The sequence below is a fragment of the Festucalex cinctus genome, chromosome 7 (genome assembly GCF_051991245.1).
Source record: "Festucalex cinctus isolate MCC-2025b chromosome 7, RoL_Fcin_1.0, whole genome shotgun sequence".
Lineage (NCBI taxonomy): Eukaryota > Metazoa > Chordata > Actinopteri > Syngnathiformes > Syngnathidae > Festucalex > Festucalex cinctus.
In genome coordinates, this window is record NC_135417.1 from 19,926,667 (window position 1) to 19,949,147 (window position 22,481).

The following is a 22,481-nucleotide window of genomic DNA, read 5'->3' on the forward strand; positions in this document are numbered from 1 at the left end:
CTTATAACACTTCTATTCTTTTTGGATTCAATACATCCTATACCAGATGATAAATGACAGACCAAAGTGTCCGTTATGCATTTTGTATTCATGTCATTTTCAAGTAAACAAATAGAGCATGTGAACACTGGGCAAGTTGTCTCACTATATGGGCTAAGTTGTCCGACCGGATTTTTCAACGGATAAAACATGGACAAAATTATTGCTGTTCTCCTTTTTTTACATTAACATTTACATGAACACTGAAGTCAATCATTGAGCTAAAAAAATAAAAAAATAATTGAACATAGCCATTTAACAAACATGTACAACATGTACTGCATTAGTCTTTGGTAAGTGGGGTTTAACTTTTAAACCACTTCTACATCCAAAAGGTACTTAAACCGCTTAACATGGTCTTCTCATTCACCTACTGCTGTAACTTGCTCACAGATACTTCGACATGGTCACAAGGGCTGGGATCAAACCCACAACCGCGAGGTTGAAAGACAACCCCTCTACTGAGCCATGCAGCCCCTTCGTAGCCTCAAATGCCTGTTTTACCTTCTTTAAACTAAAAGTTTAAATTATTACATTGAATTACAAAAAAACTAAAACATTGGCTCATCATGAAACATAAACCAGTCCTGAAATGTGGACATAATTCCAACAACAACTGGAAGATTCTTTTGTAAACAGACACACTCAAACATTGCTTGTTTCTATACATCTTCTGTGTCACAGGGAGACAGTGACTGAGGCCTGTGTGAATTAATTGCCCAATAAGCACTATTTTGGAAGCTGGAACCGAATGACTAAACAACTGTTAAGATTACTGTGAAAAAAACTGTGGAAAGAAGAGTGACAGATTGGCAGTACAGGGAGGACATTAAAGTGCCTTGAAAATGAAACAGAAATAGGAAGAGCAGTCAGTAGAGCAAAGACAACTGCCAAGGCCAAACCATCTTAATTTGAATCAGCCCCAAATTGGTCAACTTGATAGATATGCATCTTCTGCACATGCCAGTGTTTTGTTTTATATATCATTCACTGACAAATTAGGAGGAAAAGACCTGTAACAGTACCAGAAGTGAAAATAAATGATTGTTTCCACACTGCTATCCATCCGTCCATCCATCCATTTTCTCTACTGCTTATCCTGGATCAAATCCCAGATAACTTTGGGCAAGAGGAGTAAACCCTGGACTGGAAACCAGCTAATTGCAGGGCACACACAAACAAATAGGCACAGGCCAGTTACCTGTTTGATTATATACCATGATTTTAAAACTCAACAAGAAGTTCAGCGAAGCCACGGAGAATGACTTCCGGACGGCATCAAAGAAAAATTTGTCTACAAAGGAACCCACTTCTCAATACAGTCTTCCCTCGCTATAACGCGGTTCACTTTTCGCGGTCTCGCTGTATCGCAGATTTTTTTTTAAGTGCAATTTTGCATATTTTTTTACAGTAATATACCCATTTTATAAAATTTATGAAGGTTTGAACATTGTCAAAGTTTGAACAAGAGAGAAATGTGAGAACATGTAAATGCCTCAATGAGATAAGTGTATAAATTGTGCGGTCGGGGATTTTAGAGCCTTAAAACATTTATAAGAATTGTAAAACATAAAGCTAACTACTTCGCGGATTTCATTTATTGCGGGTATTTTTTGGAACCTAACCCCAGCGGAAAACGAGGGAACACTGTATAATAGTTTACCTTTGTTAGTATTTACAGATCTTTAGCATTTGCATGATTTACATTAGCACGAGAATCTTGTTTTCATGCAGAGATTTGGCCTTCTTAGACTCAATACAGTATTTAGTATTGTTAAGCAGCTCAAGTGCCTGCCAGTCATTGTTGCACCTGCTTTTGTGCACCTCTGGTTATTTAAAAAAATGCTGTAACCTTTATTTTGTTATTTACGGTTATTCAACCACATACTGTATTTCAAAATATTATATTTTACAGATATAATTTTAATACCGTGATACCATCATATTTTTGCTCAAAGTTACCATACCCTCAGAAACTGATCTCGGCCGAAGCCTAGAAACAAAAAAGAATTAATCCTCTAATTCTCGCCTAAAGATGATGTAGAGTCTTCAGTTGTTTATGGTATTTTAGAGGAAACCAGAATACCCTGAGAAAGCACACACAAGCACAAGGATGACTTGGAAACTCCACAAAGGATGGCCCTAGGCTTGTTATGAATCAACAAATTCTCAACCGTTAGGTGTCATGCTCATCAGTCGGCCAACATGCTGCCCACACCGCTATCCAGACCAGTACAAAAAATAAAAAAGCTAGGTAATGGGATCACCCCAACATGCCACCAAGATTCATCAGAACGACATGAAACAGGGCCACTTCTTCATAAACTCGATCATGACACACATGGCAAGAAAGCAAATACATTTGTGTATCAAAAATGAAACAAACAAACCAACCAACAAACAAACAAAAACAAACAGAGGTCTAGAGCTTTGTCTTTGTCCATCCATCTGGCAGACTACATCCTATTTCACGAAAAAGGACGCAAGATGTTAAGAATAGATGCATCATGGATTTTAAGAACATAACTGGATAGATTAGCTGATGCCAGAAGACAGAAAGAGACGAGGAATAATGGAATAATAACGGCAAACAGGCTTACCAGATGGTGATAATATTAGCAACTGACAAAAAAAAAAGAAAAAAAAAGGACTTCCGCAAGTAGAAGCAAGACTGGAAAATCCCTTGGTGAAGATAGCAGAATCTAGGATAGGAAGACAGAGTACAGGTACTGCACAATACTGTACAAACACTAAATATGGAGGGGGCAGTTAAATCTTCGAAGAAAGGAAAATGAGCACATCTTAGTAGAACTGATTTAATCAGGTTGTAAAGATGAACCATTGCAGAATACAACTTAATATCACAACTGTGACCAAAAATATCACGGCTGTCAATGTTATCACTAATATGAAATTGATGACACTTCATGTCTTCTGCCAGGTTTGTCAATTATGTTGAATTATTACTCGTGCATCTGATTTCTTCTGCGATACAGGACTTGCTTCTTATTCTTCTTTGCTTCTTCTATTTGTTGTATAAGAACATTAAAAAACACGAGAGATGAGATACTGAACACAGTAAGGATAATTCAATTTCAACAAGGGCAAACTGATTTTATGTAAAGTGAAATATCAGAGTTCAACGGTTTAAACTATTACTGTTTCATCTCTACCTTCAACTATCAACAACAAGTTTCTCAAATAGCAGAATATTCCACTATCATCATCAAGTTCACTCAACTAAAATCTGTTTTTATATTCAGTATTCCGGATAAATTTTCACCGGTGAAGGGTCCAAGTAAAAAACATCCCAAAAGAGCTACAAGCTGCTACGAAGAATGCCACAGGTCGTCAAGACCAAACATTTTTGATTCTGGAATGGGGCAAAACATGTTGGTACCTCAAAAAATGGCAAGCACCAAGACTGAATGAAGAATGAATGAAGAATGAATGTGCAAGCCTCCAAAAAGTTTTTCAGAATTCCTTTCGACGCTATCTGACAAAATGACACATCAGATACGTGATTACAAAAATCATGTCACCTTTGTAGATTTACACTTGGCAGTGACATGTAAGAAACATAAAAAATGACCTCCTTGGTTGAGGAGGAAAATAAAGCGTGCTCGGTGTGGACAAGAACAAAAAACAGTAAAGGAGGACTGAGAGCAGTGTGTGGGAGTTCTCGTCAAGGGGGATTTGGACCAGTAGGGGAGGGCGTCAAGAGCCAGAGGAGAAAATCTGGAGAGTCATAGCCCTTAGCAACTGTCTGCTGTTCTACTGACACTAACCCACGCATCTCCCTCTCATTGTCTCCTGGTGCAGTCGACAAACAGCCTGCGGAAACTGACCCGCACAGACAGTGCAGCACAGACTGTGGCAGTCAGTAAAAGACGCAGTGGGGCTTGGCCACCCCCTATAACCACAACAAGCCTTCTGAAAGGGGTAATTGCTCTAAAATGCTACAAACATGCATTAAAATGTATTAGGACAGATAGTGTTAAATGTCTGATCTGAGAGACCGGCTACTGTCAATAGTTTTGCAAACTGAAGAGCAAGTGTTCCGGATGAGGTCGAGGACTGTGGGAATTTGTCTACGTTTTACTGGCTTGTCATCCACTTATAGTGAACCTACCTCACCTACACAACTGCAGTTCTTGGCTCCACTTCACTAGCAAGTCACTTCCTAATGACTCATTCAAACTGGTGCTCCATCTCCATGGTTAAATATAAAAGGGAGCAAGATTTTCCACCTCGAAAAACAAGACAGGCAAACCTGCCAGCAGAAAAATTGTTTGCAGTCCAAATTACCAAGCACAACACCTGGGGTGAAAGAGGCCTCCGCAGATGTCCAAACATGTCGTTGCTTATGGGCATGCTTAACCAACATTGACTTATATCCTGTGTAATTAACATGCCAGACTTCAGAAGAGGTGTGTAAATGTATTGAGGGCTAAAAACTTTCACATCAAGTATAAAAGATATCCTACCGGTATTTAGTAGCTCTAGCCTGTTTGGTTACTCCCTTGGTCATTCAATTCACCACTTAACCATGATGATAAAGGTACAATATACGTAAACACCAAGTACAAATGGATCTGAAATGAAATGAACAAGATGTGCTTGAAATGACAAAAAATGGACAATAAAGATCACAGTTGTAGACAAGCCTCAATGTACTTGTGTTTGCTTCTGTGTGCATGTATGAACAAATGTATATCGCCAGCCATCACAGATGACCAGAGAGCCATGTATGCCAACAAACTGGTCTCTGCCAAATAATCCATAAATAACCTGACGGTAGGAGTATTGTGACAAGTAGTGGACCTAAACAAGTACGTACAGTAGACGTCAGTAAAGTAAATTCAAGAAAAAGCTCAACTCCAGCCGTTCTTATTGTTTCTTTGTGACCAGTAGAATCTTGAAACACGCTCATGTTCGCTGTCAAGTCTGCCAGTTATCAGCTAATGGCCAACACTAGCGTCTCCTCTGCTAGCATAGTGCAGCTAACATTGTACATTCAACCCTATAGGAGTTAAACGTCCTTTGGTCCCCCAAAAGGTGCTACATAAATCATTTTATTGTCATGTATTAGATTTAGGGGTTAAACTATTTCTACAGGAAAATCCAAAACATTTTTAGAGGCTACTACTATTCATTACATTTTGCTATTTATAGCGGGTCTTGGTCCCGATAAGCTGTGAATAGCAAGGGTTGATTGTGTGTGAATGGTTATACTGTTGTACATTCAGTTATTGCAGAGTTTGTGTTTCATGGTCTAAGATTAAAACAATAACACTAATATCATTACTAACTTTATGCACAGCTATACAGGTTTAGTCACTGCAAATCGGCCAACGTAATTTGCCTCATGTTTAATGATTCACATTGAACATGCTAAATTGATCTATTTAACTCCTTCCAGGATTTTGCGACCTTGAGAAGAAATTCCCAATATTGCATATTATTTGAGGCAAATGCACAAAATGAGTTGTTCTCAAGTACATTCTAATGAAGTCAATAAATTGATGCTGATTGGGTTTTACAGAGTCAACTTGAGCAGGATTTTCAAATAAAAGATAAAAACACATGTCAATCGAAATTTCATTAAGCAGTGACGATGTACCCGCTTAACCACTGAAAATAATTTCGGACGGATTTATGCTTAAAAGTATATCACATTCTACGTCATGCCACGTCAGTACGTCACAACTATAATTTGTCAAAATTACATGCAAATTTTAATTTGCACTGTTCCTTTTTTTGAATAAATAAATAAAATTCATTCATGAGTAACCGAGGTGTTGTGCGCGTGCCAGCAATTTTGAGCCAATCGTTCAACTCTTTATTTATGGCATAGGCTATGTCTAACATTATGCTTGTTTTTCTAGCAGAAGATGACAGTCCACTTTAATAAACGGCACAACGAACATTCTCCTTAATTAAACAACACACCCACATCAAGCTTATGTGTTTGTTCGTGCAGGGCAAAATCCTCTTGGGCAACTCAACGGCACCCTGCATGCAATAGACCAAGTGCCTGCAGGCACAACATTGACTACCTCTTAGGGTGTGTTCACACTTCTAGTTGTGGCTCACTTCTCAGTCACGTGGATTATCCAAACAAATCCAAGACATTTCCATTCCAAATACTGTAGTTTCTCTAAACCCTCCGGTGTCACTATTTTTACATTGACAACTAAAAAAGAGGCATTTGAAAGACTTTCTTTTTAGAGCACTTGTATTCATGTGTTGAATTATTTTTGCTGGATGCACTTGTATTACACATTTTCAAGCAATAGTCTCATTATTATAAGCAGCAAGGCCCGGAAAGGCTTACCAATTAAAATGTAGACCAAAAAATAAAAACTCGGAAGTTTATTAAGTTCTTCCTCAAATGAAGGTTTCTATCAAATAAAACCCAATTCATCGCATAGGGAAAAGCTCTTTCCAATCACGCTTCCTTTGCCTAATTGCTGATCATCTGAGAGCAAGCTCAACAGTTTATTAGTTAAGTCTAAATATCTGACATGGCATCACTTTACAGTAAAAGGCGTCATTTCTCTGCATTCACAGCTGTTCAGTCTGCCTCCGTGTGAGACAGTGATGATGATGGAGAGAGCAAAAAAAGCCGCAATGTGCTTAAGTCAGAAAGGTGCACAGGTGCGCACTTTTTCCCCCTGCACAGATTGTCCCAGCAACCTAAGTCTAGCACTTTTGCATATAAGCATAATGACGTAGAAAGCGCCCACAAAGCTTTTAAAATATAGTATTTTCACAGAGGCCTGAGTAGAGGCTATTGCAGTCCTAACCAAGTCTTGTTGAATGAACTGATGAAGCCTGCTTGGTTGATAGATGAAATGTCTTCTCAGACAAACAGAACAATATAGCTGCAATCAATTCAATGCGCTGCGAATGAAATGACCTCGATGAATGACAATAATCACAGGCCTCTGTCAAGACTTTCAAAGGGCTTTTGGGAATTTAAATGTCAAGATGTATATATATATATATATATATATATTTATGAGTTCTAATAAACAAAAATAACATTTTGACTGGCATTTTGAAGGCATATGATGCAAGTCCTCCGAGTAAAAGCAAAAGTAGAATAAATTCAGTCTTCCACGAAGATGAACGAAGAATATATTTGTCTTCAAATAATGAATGCGGCACATTACACGCATACTCCAGGTCCAATTTATAGTTGGATATATGCTCGGAATTAAAGGCCCCTCCTATGTTTTTCTGTCCTTGAGAACATCATTCTAAAATTTGACATTTATGATCTGTGCTGGTGAACAGGCGGTTGTAATGCTGGAGACAAGAGGTTTGTGTGTTGCTTCTGAGTTCCACTGTTATCACGTGCCTTCGGGTTAACACTATTCCTTGTCATTGTCTTGTCAACTTATAGGGCGTTATCTCGTTTACTGACAGGTGACAGCATACACATATAGTACAAGGATAAATCAACACAAGACAGCTGTCAGCAGACATCAGTTATATGGTAACACAAACATTTACAGAGAGCATTTTTCAGATGAATTTAAACTTGTTTTTATGATCTCCTTTATCATCACTCAAAAATGTAAACAAGGAATCTTTTTTTGTTTACTGAACTCTCTGTCTTAGTGGTATTTTAAGTCAATTTATGGGGGATTGCATCAGGACAATTCATTGTGGTTGTTGCTGTTTACAATTTCTAAAGTAAAAAGTACAGAGTTACTGTTTTTTTGTAAAAATAAAACCTGTTGCCATAATTTCATAGCACATATTTGTTTTTTTAAAAATCAATTTTTCCAATATTGGTATATTGATTAGCATGATAATTTGTGTTACTACATGTGGTTTGTGATGACATTTTCACACCGTTTCATCTGTCCAACATTTCCAGTGTTCAGGGTGACAAATATTTCCATTATGTATGGGATTGTGCGATAAAGGTGTGGTCAACATACCGTCACCTTCTCTAAATCAGCTTCTGAGGAGGTGGGGGACAGAGGGCTGATGGGACTGAGGGAAGGGGAGCTTCCAACACTGGAGACGTACTCGGGATCAGGAACATACAAAACCTGCAAACAAAATACATGTCTGTGTTTACACAGACATTGCCTTTGCGCAGACCTGCATGCACACCACAAGTACTGCACATGCCGAAGGGTAGATCAGGAAGGATATCTGACGAAACAGCGCAGTGTTTCCCACACCATGTTAATACTTTTTTCACATTTTCAAGAAAATGGACATAAATATAAATGTGTCACGACCAGATATACCACATGTAATGTTAGTTTTCCGTCACACGTGGATCGTGAGGCTAGAGCAGTTCAGTGGCCGAGTGGTAGATGCCCTGAGATTGAGAGGTTGTGGGTTCAATCTCTGGTTGGGTCATACAAAAGACTATAAAAATGGGACCCATTGCTGCCCTGCTTGACATTAAATATTAAAGGGTTGGGGGGTTTGATCACCATATGATTCCTGAGTGTGGCCTCTGCTGCACCTCACCGCTCCCTCAGGTGGGTGTGACAATCAGTGGTACTTTAAGTTTTTTAGAGGAGATGCAGTTAACAGGTCTCCCCCAAATAGATATCTAATCTGTGGGAAACACTGCAGCAGTACATGTTTTAAAAGATGAAAATGACAAAAATAACCAGAATGGATTATGTCAAAAATCATTTTACCAGTAAGTCAGGTGTCATAATACGTTCATTGTTGGAATGTCTGGGTAGATTCTCAGTCATGCAGGTCATGACATTTCACAAATGTTGAATCCAGGCAACTGGACTGTTGTTTGTTTAAGATGTTTCACCTTAAATCCAAAAGTCTACTTCAGTCTCCTTCAAAAAACAAGAGACCAGTTGACTTAATTTAACATTTGTAGATTATGTTGGTAATGAATATTATATGTTTTCTCATTAATTTTGTACTGTACACATGATGGTTATTATACTAACAACCAGATAATGTAAGATTAAAATCAAAGATTAAATCAGAAAAACAGAAAACACCTGTTCAACATTTCACAGTTTACATCTCAGCTACTGCAAAATACTGTACAGTCATGTATACAGTAGAGTGTGGATTTAATTGGGCCCAGGTAGGAGAAAAGATTCCATATTTGTTTGCATATGCAAACAACTTTATACCTGTTTTAGCAAGTGCACACCTTTAGTAATTGAGGCCCTTTGTGTTTTTAGACTTTTTAATAAAAAACAAAACTTAAATTCATTTGTCCCGTCAAGTTTGAATGCACAGTAAAGCAGTCATAACTTATACCCATCTCAGATTATGCTGTGCTCTGATTGCTTAAATACTGTGAACATTTTGTAAAAAAATAAATAAACACAAATAATAATACAATAATAATAATAATAATAATAATAATAATAATACATAAACAAACAAACAAATAAATGAATAAATACATAAATAAATGAATAAATACATAAATAAATGAATAAATAAATAAATAAATAAATAAATAAATAAACAAACAAATAAATACATACATAAATAAAAGATGAAATACAATATTGGCTGCAGCGAAAGATATTAAAACAGCTGTTGTTATGCAAGAAATAGAAGCACTTGTTTGGAGCGCAGACTTGCAAAGTAATTTCTTTTAATGGGGCTTCCTTTTTAAAATGGAAGTGTGTATAATTGGGGTGGAACTGTTTTTGAAAAACGGTTTGAATTTAACAGTTTTGGCTCGGTTTGCACATCTGTTTGGTTCATAGGCAAGTTTTTTTTTGTTTTTTTTTTAAAGCTCTGTTCATTTACTAATGAGACGATGCAGAGTGTATGGTAGCGCTAATGCTAGCCCAGATAGCGCCACACATGGTTGCGCCGGCATGCATCTCTCCTCTTTGGCACTCTTTTTGTAGTATTACCTTACTTATTTATGTATGTGTCGATTCTGCAACCATTTGCGCCGCACCAGGGACTTAAAGAGGCTGGCAAATGGCAACAGATACTGGTTTTGAGTGTCATTATTACTCGCATTACATAGATGATAGAGAGACCAACATACCAAGCCTGTATCCCTCCAAAGCAAGCTCTTTGGTGCTGTAGTCTGTTTTATGCACAAGTAATTTTGCTTTGGCGAAATAACTATACTTGTACAAGCATGTCAGTTACGTATGTTCAACATATAAGACTACTTTCACTACCATGACAGAGTTGCTTCAAAATTATCGCGTCCCAATCGATAGATGAATGACAAACAGGGGCAGCATGTAACATGACTCTTTAAGCCACAATATTACTACTTTACAAGTAAAATAAACAAAAAGGCGAGAGCTCATGTTTACATTAAAAGGACCTATTATGACAGTTAGTGAATGGATGCAGTCACAAGGCTAATTCAGGCCAGTGATAAAGGCGGTGCTATAAATAATGATGAAGGCATACACGGCGGTTCACACCTGTCCAGGCACAACTGCCCGGGAGAACAGCTTGTTCAGCTGAACCAGCTCGTTGGGTGTGGTGTCAAACTTGAGTGCAATGCTGTTCAATGTGTCCCGAGATTCCACCTGGACCAAGAGAGAGGACAGGAAATCACACACTTGCTTCTTTTTAGGGGATACCCAAAAAGATGAACATACTTTAGTTTGTGACACAGATGAGAAATGGCTCATGAGAGGCAGAGGGAAAAGCAATGGTGACAATCAAAACCGTGTAGATGTTAGATTGGCTTGTTTTCTTTAGAGAGCTTCAGTTTGCAATTAGGCAAGTTGCTGAAAAGCAATTATTTCCCATGCAATGCACAATTAATGGCAAAAATATGAACTGACATGTCACAGCAACAGTCGTTTTCTGGTGCTACCCATTATAATGCATCCAAATTCTTAAGAAAAGGAAAATTGGAAAAAGGAAAAGGAATGTGTAAGGCTTCCACACAAAACATTTATCAACGTTGCAATGAAAACTAGAGCTTGCTCAAGCTGGCTTAAGGCAATAATTAGCAGTAAATTAGCCAATTAAAACACTAAACAAAGTTTTCTACAAAGATCACAAAATACCCCAAACTTTTACTATTTATAATATTACTATTTACTGGTGAATTTATACATCCGATTTTTACTTGCACACACCAAAGACACATTCACAAGTAATATGCAAGTACCTCAAGGTATACCGGTACTTGTTGTTGACATTTGGTTCAATTTGGTTTTCAAATTTCAATATCAAACTAATGCGGAAGACATGTAATTTAAGTAAAGAATAATTGTTTTGGCAGCAAATGGAGATTTCTTTCTCAACACTGTTTTCATTGCTTTTTTGTCTTGTTGACTTTTTCCTTTTACTGCTTACAACTCATATCATTTTATATAGCGTGTTCACATTTTAAAACAGATCAGAACTTTCTATTTAACTGAATATGAACAAATTAACATTAATGGTTCAAAGAATAATTAGCCACAAAGTTATTAAAATATTTATTTTGCAGTGACATTCCAAAAATGTACACTGCACACACAGATCACACAGTTTCCCATAATTAATCGTAATTGATCGCGATTAATCACATTTTTCTATTAATATGCTATAATATTTGAATTTGGCATTGTAAAGTGCAAACATAACTTGAGATTTCTCCAACAAACGTCAAGTAACACAAAATAAAACTACGTATAGTCCGCGTTTGCCCATCTTTGCACCATTGGCTAAGTTTGGCTGCAGTTTATAGGCCATAAACAGGATGTAAATAAAACTGAGTTAACAGGGTTATTTATTTATTTATTTTTCTAAAGCTATAAAGAATTGCGGCAGATCGCAATTATCAACCAAGCATTTTGTTCATTTTCAACTTGATTGGGTAATGTGATTTTCGATTATTTTTTTTTTACAGACAATACATAACAGATGGCGCGTCTGCAGTTATGACAATTTGCTGATTTTTTTTTTTTTTTTTTATCCTTTGGTTAAAATGTCATAATTAACTGCATCAAAAGGTTTATACACACTTCCTCATGGTTCTTTTGGTTCAATGAATCATACAGACTTGCCTTCACCCAGAGAGCAGTTAGTGCACCGTGCAATGACCCAGGTGCATTTGCTTGTCTCCACCAGTTAAGTACCATACAGCAGCGAGGTGTCACAAGTGCCTGACCCAATGACATGCCCAGTGTTCTACTACACAGTTCTACTAGCCAAATATGGCTGACAAAAATGTGCCGTGAGAAAAAAAACAAAAACGAATCACACAGGCATAGTGATTGCCCAATTAGGACAGGTTAATGGTAATTGTTTTAGTGCAACAGTCATGGGAATACGGCTTAATATAGTGTTTGTGTGTGCGTGTTTTTGTGTTTGTATGTGTGTATAAGCAATATTTTCCATGTGAGCGCCACGAGTTCAACATGACTGATCATTTCCAGACAAATATTCTCGCACAAACACAGACACTATAGTCAGAAAAAGGTAGTAAAAGCGGAACCATCACAGAGAAGCTACAGCATAATCATTGGGCTGTCTCACATGCTGTGATTGAGATCTCGTCACGGCTTCCCAAAGAGACATGCCAAGTTCAATACAGACATGGATGAGGGAAAATAAATCATGGTCAGAAGTCAGGAAATGTTAGAAAACACTACGGAACCGGCTGACTTAAGGTTTGCGTGTTTCAAAAACAGGTGCAAACTGAAAGAGACATATTGCCTATTCAGCAATAGATTTTTGGAACTTGTGAATGAGCCAGTCACCTATGGAAAAAAAATCTCCTTTCAACTGCATTTCCTTGTATCTGAGCTATTTCAGCGTACTGTGGTAATTGTATCAAGCTCACGTCTCCCAGAGTAGTTTTTCAAGCGTGTGGCCCTAAGTTTTAAACGCAGTGGCATTAACTGGATGGGCAAATGGGGCATGTCAAATCAAACAAAACATGGCTTTTATGCTTTTGGTGGCTCCACCAAGCATCCCCCCCCGGAACTCATTATTCCCAAAATGTACATTTCATACATGTCAAGTTTCATTTTGTACTTGCAGTGCTCTTCCAGATGTTCCACGGTGAAAACCATCAGCGCAAACACTTCAGGGTCCAACAATAAATGTGGCACGGCCCCTGGCCACCTCAAGTTCAATGACGCTAGCCTGCCTGTGTCCCCAGCACAAATGTCATAAATAAATGTGGTGAAACCAGCACGTGCTTGCTTTTTAAATGTCTAATATTCAATTTTTTTAAGAGTTTTATCCAGTGAAATTGATCAACCATCTTTGCTGTGCATATTAGATCGTCCCCATTCAGTGACGCGTTGTATAATTTGACCACTGAGCCTACACGCGTCACTATTTCAACCACAAGTCGGGCTACGTTTCCTTACAAACTATATTAAAAAACTATATTAAAAAACTATATTAACCCTCGTGCCTTGAAACCAGTTTTACCCTCGAAGTGTATAACATTACTTTATATGTAATTCTACTTTGAGGTGTGATAACTAAGTCAATTTTTAATATTTTTTTTTATTTCAACCACTCAAAATGTTCATTGGCATCAGAACTATCCATACATATGAAGGTTTTTTTTTTTTTTTTATGTATTCCCCCCTCTTAGGACAATACAAGCCCAAAGAATGGACTATGAAGAAAACTAACTGTGCTGTATACATGTATAAAAAATAAATAAAAAATTAATACTTCATATGACATAATTAGAGCTTTGAATAAGGCAATAAGTTATAACAACAATTTTTTTCAATGCATGTCAAATTTTTTGACAATGGCAATTTAACTCATAAAAATCTCCTCGCGATTATTTTAGCCAAATCAGTAATTCTACTTTGAGGTGTGATAACTAAGTCATTTTTTAATTTTTTTTTTCTTTCAACCACCCAAAATGTTCATTGGCATCAGAACTATGCATACATATAGTATATTTATTTATTATTATTATTTCCCCCCGCCATAGGACAACAGAAGCCAAATAATAGACTATGAAGACAATTAACTGTGTTGTATATATGTATAATAAAGAAATAAATTTGAATCTTTCATATGACATAGTTAGAGCATCAGGCAACACGGTAGCGTTGATAGAAAACTTTGGGGAAAAAAGTACTTTTTGTGGGGCTCCGGAGCGGCACCGGGACCCCTCCGTGACTTTAGCCGGAAATTGTGTTTGATTTTCGGATACAGGAAGGCCCGATTTACACCCCCTTATCCGGCGTCGCACGACAACGAGCCACGTATCTCTGTGCTCACGGTTCCAGATATGTGTCAGATATGTGTCATTTTCCCCGTAGGACGTACGGTTCCGGAGAAATAACGGAAAGAAAATGCTCCATTACACCGAGACCTCCGTTGACTTTACCCGGAAATCGTGCTTGATTTTCGGATATATTTACACCCCCTGTATCCAATTGTATCCGGCGAACGGAAAGTCAACACAGCGACGAGCTACATACCGTTGGGAAGCTGCACGTCCCCCGCGGCTTTCAGGGATGTGCTCATATGTTCGTTTATGTTTATTTTGTAGAAGTACTTACTTGCCAACTTGCATTTGCAGCTTTTTGTGTCTTCGATCGCCGTTCTTTTACTTAGATCCAGGAAGCTCATGCCTCTTGCACGTTAGCCAAATGTGTTGTGAATCCAAACTAGCCGAATAAAAATCGAAGCTTAGCACTTTCACACGTAGAAATGCAACGGCCAGATAAGATAACCGACGAGGAATTCATCTCGACAACCGTTACATGTTACACTTCATAAGTTGCAAAAAAAAACGTTTTTTTTGTTTTGTTTTAAAAAAAATAAAAAAAAACTAACTAAAAAAAAAAAGAAAGAAAGAAAGAAAGGCTGACAAATATGAGGTAGGCCTAAAGCTGCACAGACATACATCTTAGCCAGGTCTGATCTGGAACTTAATCTTCTTATGATTATGAAGCCATTATTTTAAATTGATTTATCTTTATCTAAAAACTTAGGTATTTGAACATGGATGTGTAGTTTTATTGCCATCATATTTAATTAATTCATGTGACACATTTAATCGACTTACGTTCAAATTGAAGTCAAACGAGTGTGAATTATTTTGTGACAGGAAAACTGGCCCACAGCGGTTGCATTTTGTCAATAGCGTTTGAAGATGAGCGAAGACGAGCAAGAGCTCCCAGCTATGGAGCTGCATTGAGTCATACATTTAATTAAAATGTGCTTGTAAATGTTATCTATGGAAGACACAGTGCTGTAGCTTCTCTTGCTGTGTATGGTATGCCAAGCTAAATGGTTCAATCTTTTATTTGCTTTGCTTGTTAAATTTGAAAATATAACAGGCCTGTTTTCAAATCCATCCATCGTTCCATCTTTCTAAATGCAAGTTAAGAAAAAGGCACTTGAATTTACTCTATGTAAAGTTAAGAATGTGTACAACTATTAACAATTCTAAAAAAGCAAACAAGCTCTTACTAAATATTGTATAATTTAGCATTGTTTTGATATGTTGTTTTCAGAAACCAATACAAAGACATTGTGGCGATACACTTATTGGAAAATTACATGTATATTAAATTCTTTTGAACATTAGATGACACTAAATTGCTATTATAGCACCTATTTTATTTAGAAAGCTTTCAGAAAGCTTCAACATAGCAGTGATTTGATTCTCCGTTTATGTTATTTGCTACTGTCTGACCCAAGAAATATTTATTTTTTAGCTTCACAGCCTCATTGCTACACAGCACAGAACTAATCTATATGTATAGGACACTCATTTTACACTTCAACTACCAGTTAAATAACACATTATATAAGAAACGTTTGTTTCTGCACAAAAGCATTATTTGCTACAGTTGTATATAACGCGGCAGTTACTGGCCCATGTATCAAACAGCGCTTACAACAGGAGGTCAGTCAATACTGATAAAAATATCTGGTGTCCAGCAAAGTCAATATGGATAAAACCAGTAAGCGGAGCACTTTTGGTGCTTGCACAGAGAAAGAAAGAAGAAAAAAAGGTCAATAAATTTACAGTAAGATTTCAATTTACCATTGTCTTTACAAATAAAGGCATGGAATCTTGGCAACTCAAGTGGCTTCATGCTTCAAATCCCGGCTATTATGACACCGATGGGATTGCAACAAAACTGAAAGATGAGGCAATTGGTTGAACTGTAGCTGTAGTCATTTTTCACCCAATTAAGTGAGAGGGGAGATGTGACCCATTGATAAAGACCAGTTATTGACATGCAGTATTGACAAGGGGATGAGAGAGGGGTATAAGTGGAAAAGAGAAAACAACCATCGTAATTATAACATCTAATGACACCTATAGTTTTATACTCTTGATTAGGGATGCCCTATTGATTATTCCATCGACTATTTGGGTAATCAATATATCTGGATCAATAATAGGCATTGTTCGTCATACAAATTAATAATTAAGCTTCGTGTTAGGGTGCCATATCCTTCTCGGGAAAGGTTGTGGCAGCCATCTTCAAAATGACTAACACCTAACTAATGGTCACTCTGCTGAAAGGTTAAGGATACGGATTGAAAAATGGCATTTGGCTAGTAAGCCAAACACTAATGGCTCTATTTCAGACTCTCGGGAACATTAAGTTGGAGCATCAGTGTAAGGAGAGCAAGCAACCATAAGCAACAATCAGTGAATCAAGCTGGAAATAAAGTTGTTGAATGTACAATTAATCACCCATAATGGCATTTATAAGAAGCCATTGCTCTTAATTTTATGATGGATGAATCCAAATGTTGGCATGACAGTTGGCGATGGTGACTTTGTCATGACTGAATGGCATGGTGTTCTGTACAATTACATCTTTGCTGTTCCAAGTGCTGATCTAATTTTAGAGCTCTACAAGTCACAACATTGTGTCCTTTTCAAGGGGATTCCATCATGGATTTCTCCTTGTGTCAGATTAAAAGGCCTGTCTGTGCTTTGATAGTCCCCAGAACAAATTACAAGCACAAAGACAGACAAGCCAAGACACACAAAAGAAAGTGCAATCAAATGACAGCGCAAGTGGCTGATTTAATTTCAAATGCCATCCTGCTTGTGTTGGAATTATAGTGTCACCATCAAGTGCAATACTTTGAATCCCTGTATTTTGAATGATTGCTGTCTCCAATTAAGTAACTTGTTCAACAAGCAGCAAGGCTGTGATGGAATCAGTCTGGGAGGGTACATCTGGAACCTAATCTGGAATCAAAATTTGGAATAAACTGTGGCTATATGATTATAAAGAAACACATGACCCAGACTGGGTACTACAATAATACAATGTTGTGACTAGGGGTGTGAATTGCCTAGCACCTGACAATTCGATCCGTATCACGATTCATCGGTCACGATTCGATTCGATAGCGATTAATCCCGATATGAATTTATAAATCGATTGTTGTGATTTTTTTTTACTCAAATTTAGAAAATACCATTCAGTAAACTTATACATGTACACTGTAAACAGGGGTGGCGAGATCCGGTCCTCGAGGGCCGCAGTCCTGCTGGTTTTGGATATTTCCCTTCTTCAACACAGCTGATTCATGATTAGCTCATCAGCAAGCTCTGCAGAAACCTGATAACGAGCCTGTTAATTGGAATCAGCTGCACTTCAAGTAGGGAAATCTACAAAACCTGCAGGACACCGGCCCTCGAGGACCGCAGTTTGCCACCCCTGCATTGTAAGATTTGTATGAAAATGTATTATTTATTGATCTGAAACTTCAGTCTAAGAACTGTGAGCCACTGTATTTAACAAACAGGTTGTAACCTTTTTCATGTTTGAACAGCATTGAAATAAAGTATTAAGGCTTAATGTTCCATTAATAAAACATTCTTCCATGCTTAAGGTGTGAACGTTAGACGTTTTGTGGAATACTTTTCCATCAAAAAATGGATGTTAAAAAATCGATTCGGCTGCCTATTGAATCGATTCGAGAATTGCGTGCTGTAGTATCGCGATATATTGCCGAATCGATTTTTTTTAACACCCCTAGTTGTGACTGTGAGTAGGTTAACTAAAAGTAAAGCTCAAGCCTACAAAATTAAAATGATGGTAGAATGTTTATATGCCTTGTTTTCAAAGTCATAAACTGTTTGAAGTATGTTGTATTCTGAATTGTAACACTGTAGTGCTATTTAGAGAACTAGTTTATAGACTTGTACACTATTACCAATAACAAATAATTCAATGACAACATGCAGTGAATGCTTTAACAGGCAACTATGCCAATAATACAATGGATGCCCAGTGATACTTCACAAAATGCAAATCAAGCGACCTATGTCATTAATGTTGAGAAAGGGTGACCATGACCTGTGACATCAGTTAAGGTTAGGGTGAATCAAAGTCACCCTTCAGTTTTGGTGTCACCATCTTCTACAAAATAAATGCAGAGCTTTAACAAAATATAAATGTCTTCCCAACCAAATATCGGGCAGACAAAGCACATTCTAATTCTAGTTAAAATGCAACTTGGTAATCTGCAGCACCTATAGTAGTGACCATGGTGTTGTGACATATGCCCTTTCAGGGCTTCATTTAGTTTAATTTCTGGCAGATGATGACTAGAGAGAGAACCTCCATGTGCTGCTCTTTGCCTTTCTTGCATCTGCATCTTTCTGTCTCTTCATCCATCTCTCTTGTTCCCACAGACTTCAAACACTTTTTAATTGGATGCGGGTCAGCCAATAGGTGGAAACGACTGAATGGACCGGTGTTATCAGTGTCTAGGCAGATGGTCTGTAGCTGCTCGGGTTATTTCTCAATAAGGAAAAAAAAGGGTAGAGAAAGGAGCCCATGTGTGAGGTAAAGGGTGAGGGAGGGGGCAAAAGATGGCATCGATAAGGAGGCATAAGAGGAAACCCACCATTTTCCTGTAGAAGCTGGGAGATAGATTATAAAGTTATCTACTGGAGAGCAAAATAGGGAGACGCAGCCAGCTGGCCCCTCGGCACAGGAGATGAGTTTAAGATAAAGCTGTTTCTCAAACACTGTCACAAGTGTCCATCGCAATGCAAGCAAGGCTGCAAGGCATAACGTCTTGTTTATGTGCCTTTTTAACACTTTTTTTCTGGCCTCATGGTTCTCTTGCTGCATGTCCGGCTGCAGGAAACAATTATTGGTAGCGCTCAATCCATCCATCACACTATCAGCAACCAGTAAGGGCCGTAATAGGGACGAAGGTGTACAAAAGAGAAGAGTGATTGCTGACAAGAATAGGGTGACATCTGGTGGGATTCAAGTATAAATCATTTTCTTATCCAAATGTAACATTACATGCCTCGTTTTCTTTTTGATGAATAATACATCATTGTATATTTGTGTTGCCATGACACAGAGCTTTTTGCCGCAAACTGCTGTAAAATTCTTTGCAAGGTAAAACATACCTTGTCAATCATCAACTCTAGAAGGACTGACAAGTTCGGGAGGTGGTGTTAAAGATAAACCTGTTCAAACATCCAAAGAAACATATGGACTGAAGTGTGAGAGCAAATAAAGTGAAGTATGCCATGCTTTTGCGCTCTTCCTCTCTCGTCAGCAGACAGACACAGTGATCCTACTCCTCACTGTTGCCACGGAGAGGGGTGAGGAAAATCTGTCTGACTGCAGCTGCATTTGGGGGTCATTTCAAGAACACCAAGCAAAGCAGGGTCTAGCTCTATTTTCAGTTTGTGCTACTAGAACATGAGATACCCACAAACACTTCACTAGCCATCTCCTAAACGACAGCTAAATCGATAGAAATGACAACGCAGTTGGAAGGTCATTCACAAGCACAGCTAGCTCTGTGGTGGAATGCTGCTGATATGTAGCACAGAGAGAATGGGAAAACAAATACCATTCTGCCTGCCTGTCTGTAATCCATCTAGAGAAATACACAAAACTATAAATCATCGTCCCTTGCTTTTTAGATATGATGTTGCACAATAAGTCGTTTAACACAGCACCCACAACCATTAAGTCAGTTTATTTCCACGAATGTCGGCACAAAAACACACATACAGTTTGAGGCTGAAGTACTGTACACGTGTTGCACATGCAAAAAATGAAATTACGTCTTGTCCTCACTTATGAGCTACCAAGCATGGTTAGACACACATAAACATCCCTTGCAAAGCTAGTGAGCGCAACAGAAATCACCACCAGCTGACGCACACACAGAGCAGGTGCACAACCAAGCGAGCAGAAGATGGTCAGACCCACCAAACGGCATTACACAAATGAAGAGCTTGTTTATTTTGGTGTGCGACTCACAGAATATTCGATGGTCCCTTTGGGTCTCTGGAACGACATGCGCCTCCCATCCTTCTTCTCTGGAGTCTTCTTCTGGCCGGTATCTGTAAGCAGGCGAGGCAAGGTACGCATTACATTCATGTTCCTCTCTCCCCAGCTTGTCACAAGCTGCCGTTTCCCAGCCCCGTGGGTAGACAGCTCATTCGTCAACAGTGAGGGAGCCAGCCAGCCAGCGATGTGAGCTGTGAGCGTCCGACAGCTTTTTCTCTCCCTCTCTCTCTCTTTTTGCTTCTCGCTCTGCTTCTACAATCATGCTCTCACACGCTGTCCTCCTCTGCCACTCTCTCTCTTTTTTTTTCTCCTCCTAGATAATCATGCTGAACAATGACAGCTGTTGAAAGCGTTCACCTTGCCTTCTTCCCGCAATTGCCTCTCATGGCAGAGACCAGGCTGACCTCCAACTGAGCGTCACGAGACTGGATGCGAAGATGGGAGGACTTACAGGAGAGGGAAGTGAGATTAGTTAAGATAAATATGACGAGGATAGAGATGGGAGGGATCAGTGCCGCAGCTAACTAATAATGGGAGATGTTATGTGGAATCGAGACACACGAGGAAGGGTGATGATATAAGCGCATAGTTTTAGTTGTGTTGTTTAGAGATTTGGGAGAAGCACCAGCAAATTTGATGGGAAGAGACACATGACATTGAATAGGGAGTGGTTGCAGGTGACTTGTGATGGACAATAAAAGTCCCGTGATTGGAAATTGTGTGTGGATATACCGACGTGAATGAGTGGAGAAATGTCCTGGTAGTGTTAATTAGAGGTGTGCAAAATTTCCGATTCTTAGATTATTCACGATTCGGCCGTGGAACAATCGAGAACGATTCACAAACGTCCAAATTCCGATTATATAAATATGCCAAGGGAAGCGAAACGAGCGAAAAGTACGCGGAACTGAAACGCAGTAGCGCGCGCGGTCTTCGGGACGCTTTTTGGGACGGACCGAGAGTACACATCCACAACTCACGCCTCGAGATTCAAAACAACAACAAGCATGGCTGAGCTGACCAACCCACCTCTTCATGACATCAGACCTGCTCCGAAAAGGCAAACAACTTGAGGCGGAAGTATCAGCTAGCTGGCTGCAGTGCGTCGGTTAGCGTTCTACAGGGCGCCGCGCAGTGATACGAACGAACGAACAGAAAAGTAGTGGCTGGCGGTAATGGCGTCTGACTTTATTCAGAAAAGAGTATTGTGATGGAAATGTATCACGCTTTTGAAAACAAAAAGTTTTTAGAAGAAAAACGCTTTATTTCCGAGACCCCAGCCAGCTTGCTGGACTATTTTCTTTTTTATTTTCTTCTCGTCCAACGTCGAACCAGAACTGGTGTCACCGAACGCTGTCAGAAAGAAGTCAGTGCTGATCGCACACACGGGAGGTGAGGATCAAATTGAGATTCATGTTAAAAAAGCCGAACGATCCCATTAATGTTTACACGTTCATGTTTACACAAGTTAAAAAGCAGAAAAGCACTTGAGGGTTTTTTTTTTTTGTACCTCTGAGAAACTTTAATGTTTACATGTTCATCTTTACACAACTTAAAAAGCAGGAAAGCACTTTTTTTTTTTTTAGGCATTTGTATTGAAGTAGTAGTTCACATTGTCTTTCATTTATACCTCAATGCACTTTTGAGTGGATAAAAATAATATATTTTTGCTCAATGCTATGTTTTATTCTGTTGAAGACTGAATATACTTAAAAGCTGTTGTTACAGAATGAGGACTTGAGTATTTTATTTACTGTTTTGAACTGTTAACTTGATACTGAAATAGTAGTTTATGTAGGCCTGAGAGGACTTTTGTACTATTTTTTTAACTAATGTACGAAACATTAAAAGCACAAAAATACATTGTTTTTTTTCTGCTGCCTGGGGGGGAAATCAATAATCGTTTTATAATCGAATCGTAGCCTCTGAATCGTAATCGCAATCGAATCGTGAGGTGCCCCAAGATTCCCACCTCTAGTGTTAATGTTGACATATAAGTGTGAAAAAACCCCAAGAAGTGGGTGGGTAGAGGAACGGCGGTGAAGGTAAGAGAGTGGATGGAATGCAGAACAGAGATAAAACAAGTGGAAATAAAACTCTTGGGAGGTCCAAAGAAAAAAAAAAGTTCAATTTGTTATTATGATTACAGGTCTTCTTTTTTTAAAATGTATTTTTCAACAAATGCAAGCTCTATATATGACAATC

General features: G+C 38.4%; 1 protein-coding gene across 10 annotated transcripts in view; it reads right to left on the reverse strand.

The window, feature by feature from the left end:
- oxr1a (oxidation resistance 1a) overlaps positions 1–22,481 on the reverse strand; it is a 168,111-nt gene that overhangs the window by 22,652 nt on the left and 122,978 nt on the right. For 6 of the 10 annotated variants that reach the window (XM_077526092.1, XM_077526091.1, XM_077526096.1 and 3 more), the window contains 3 exons: positions 20,247–20,329; positions 10,461–10,568; positions 7,995–8,108 (listed from right to left, as the gene is read on the reverse strand). In XM_077526092.1, coding sequence (XP_077382218.1) covers positions 7,995–8,108; positions 10,461–10,568; positions 20,247–20,329 — 305 coding nt within the window. Of the gene's footprint in view, positions 1–7,994; positions 8,109–10,460; positions 10,569–20,246; positions 20,330–20,633; positions 20,653–22,481 lie in introns of those variants that run through there. The other 4 variants (XM_077526097.1, XM_077526099.1, XM_077526098.1 and 1 more) reach the window with 3 other exon arrangements.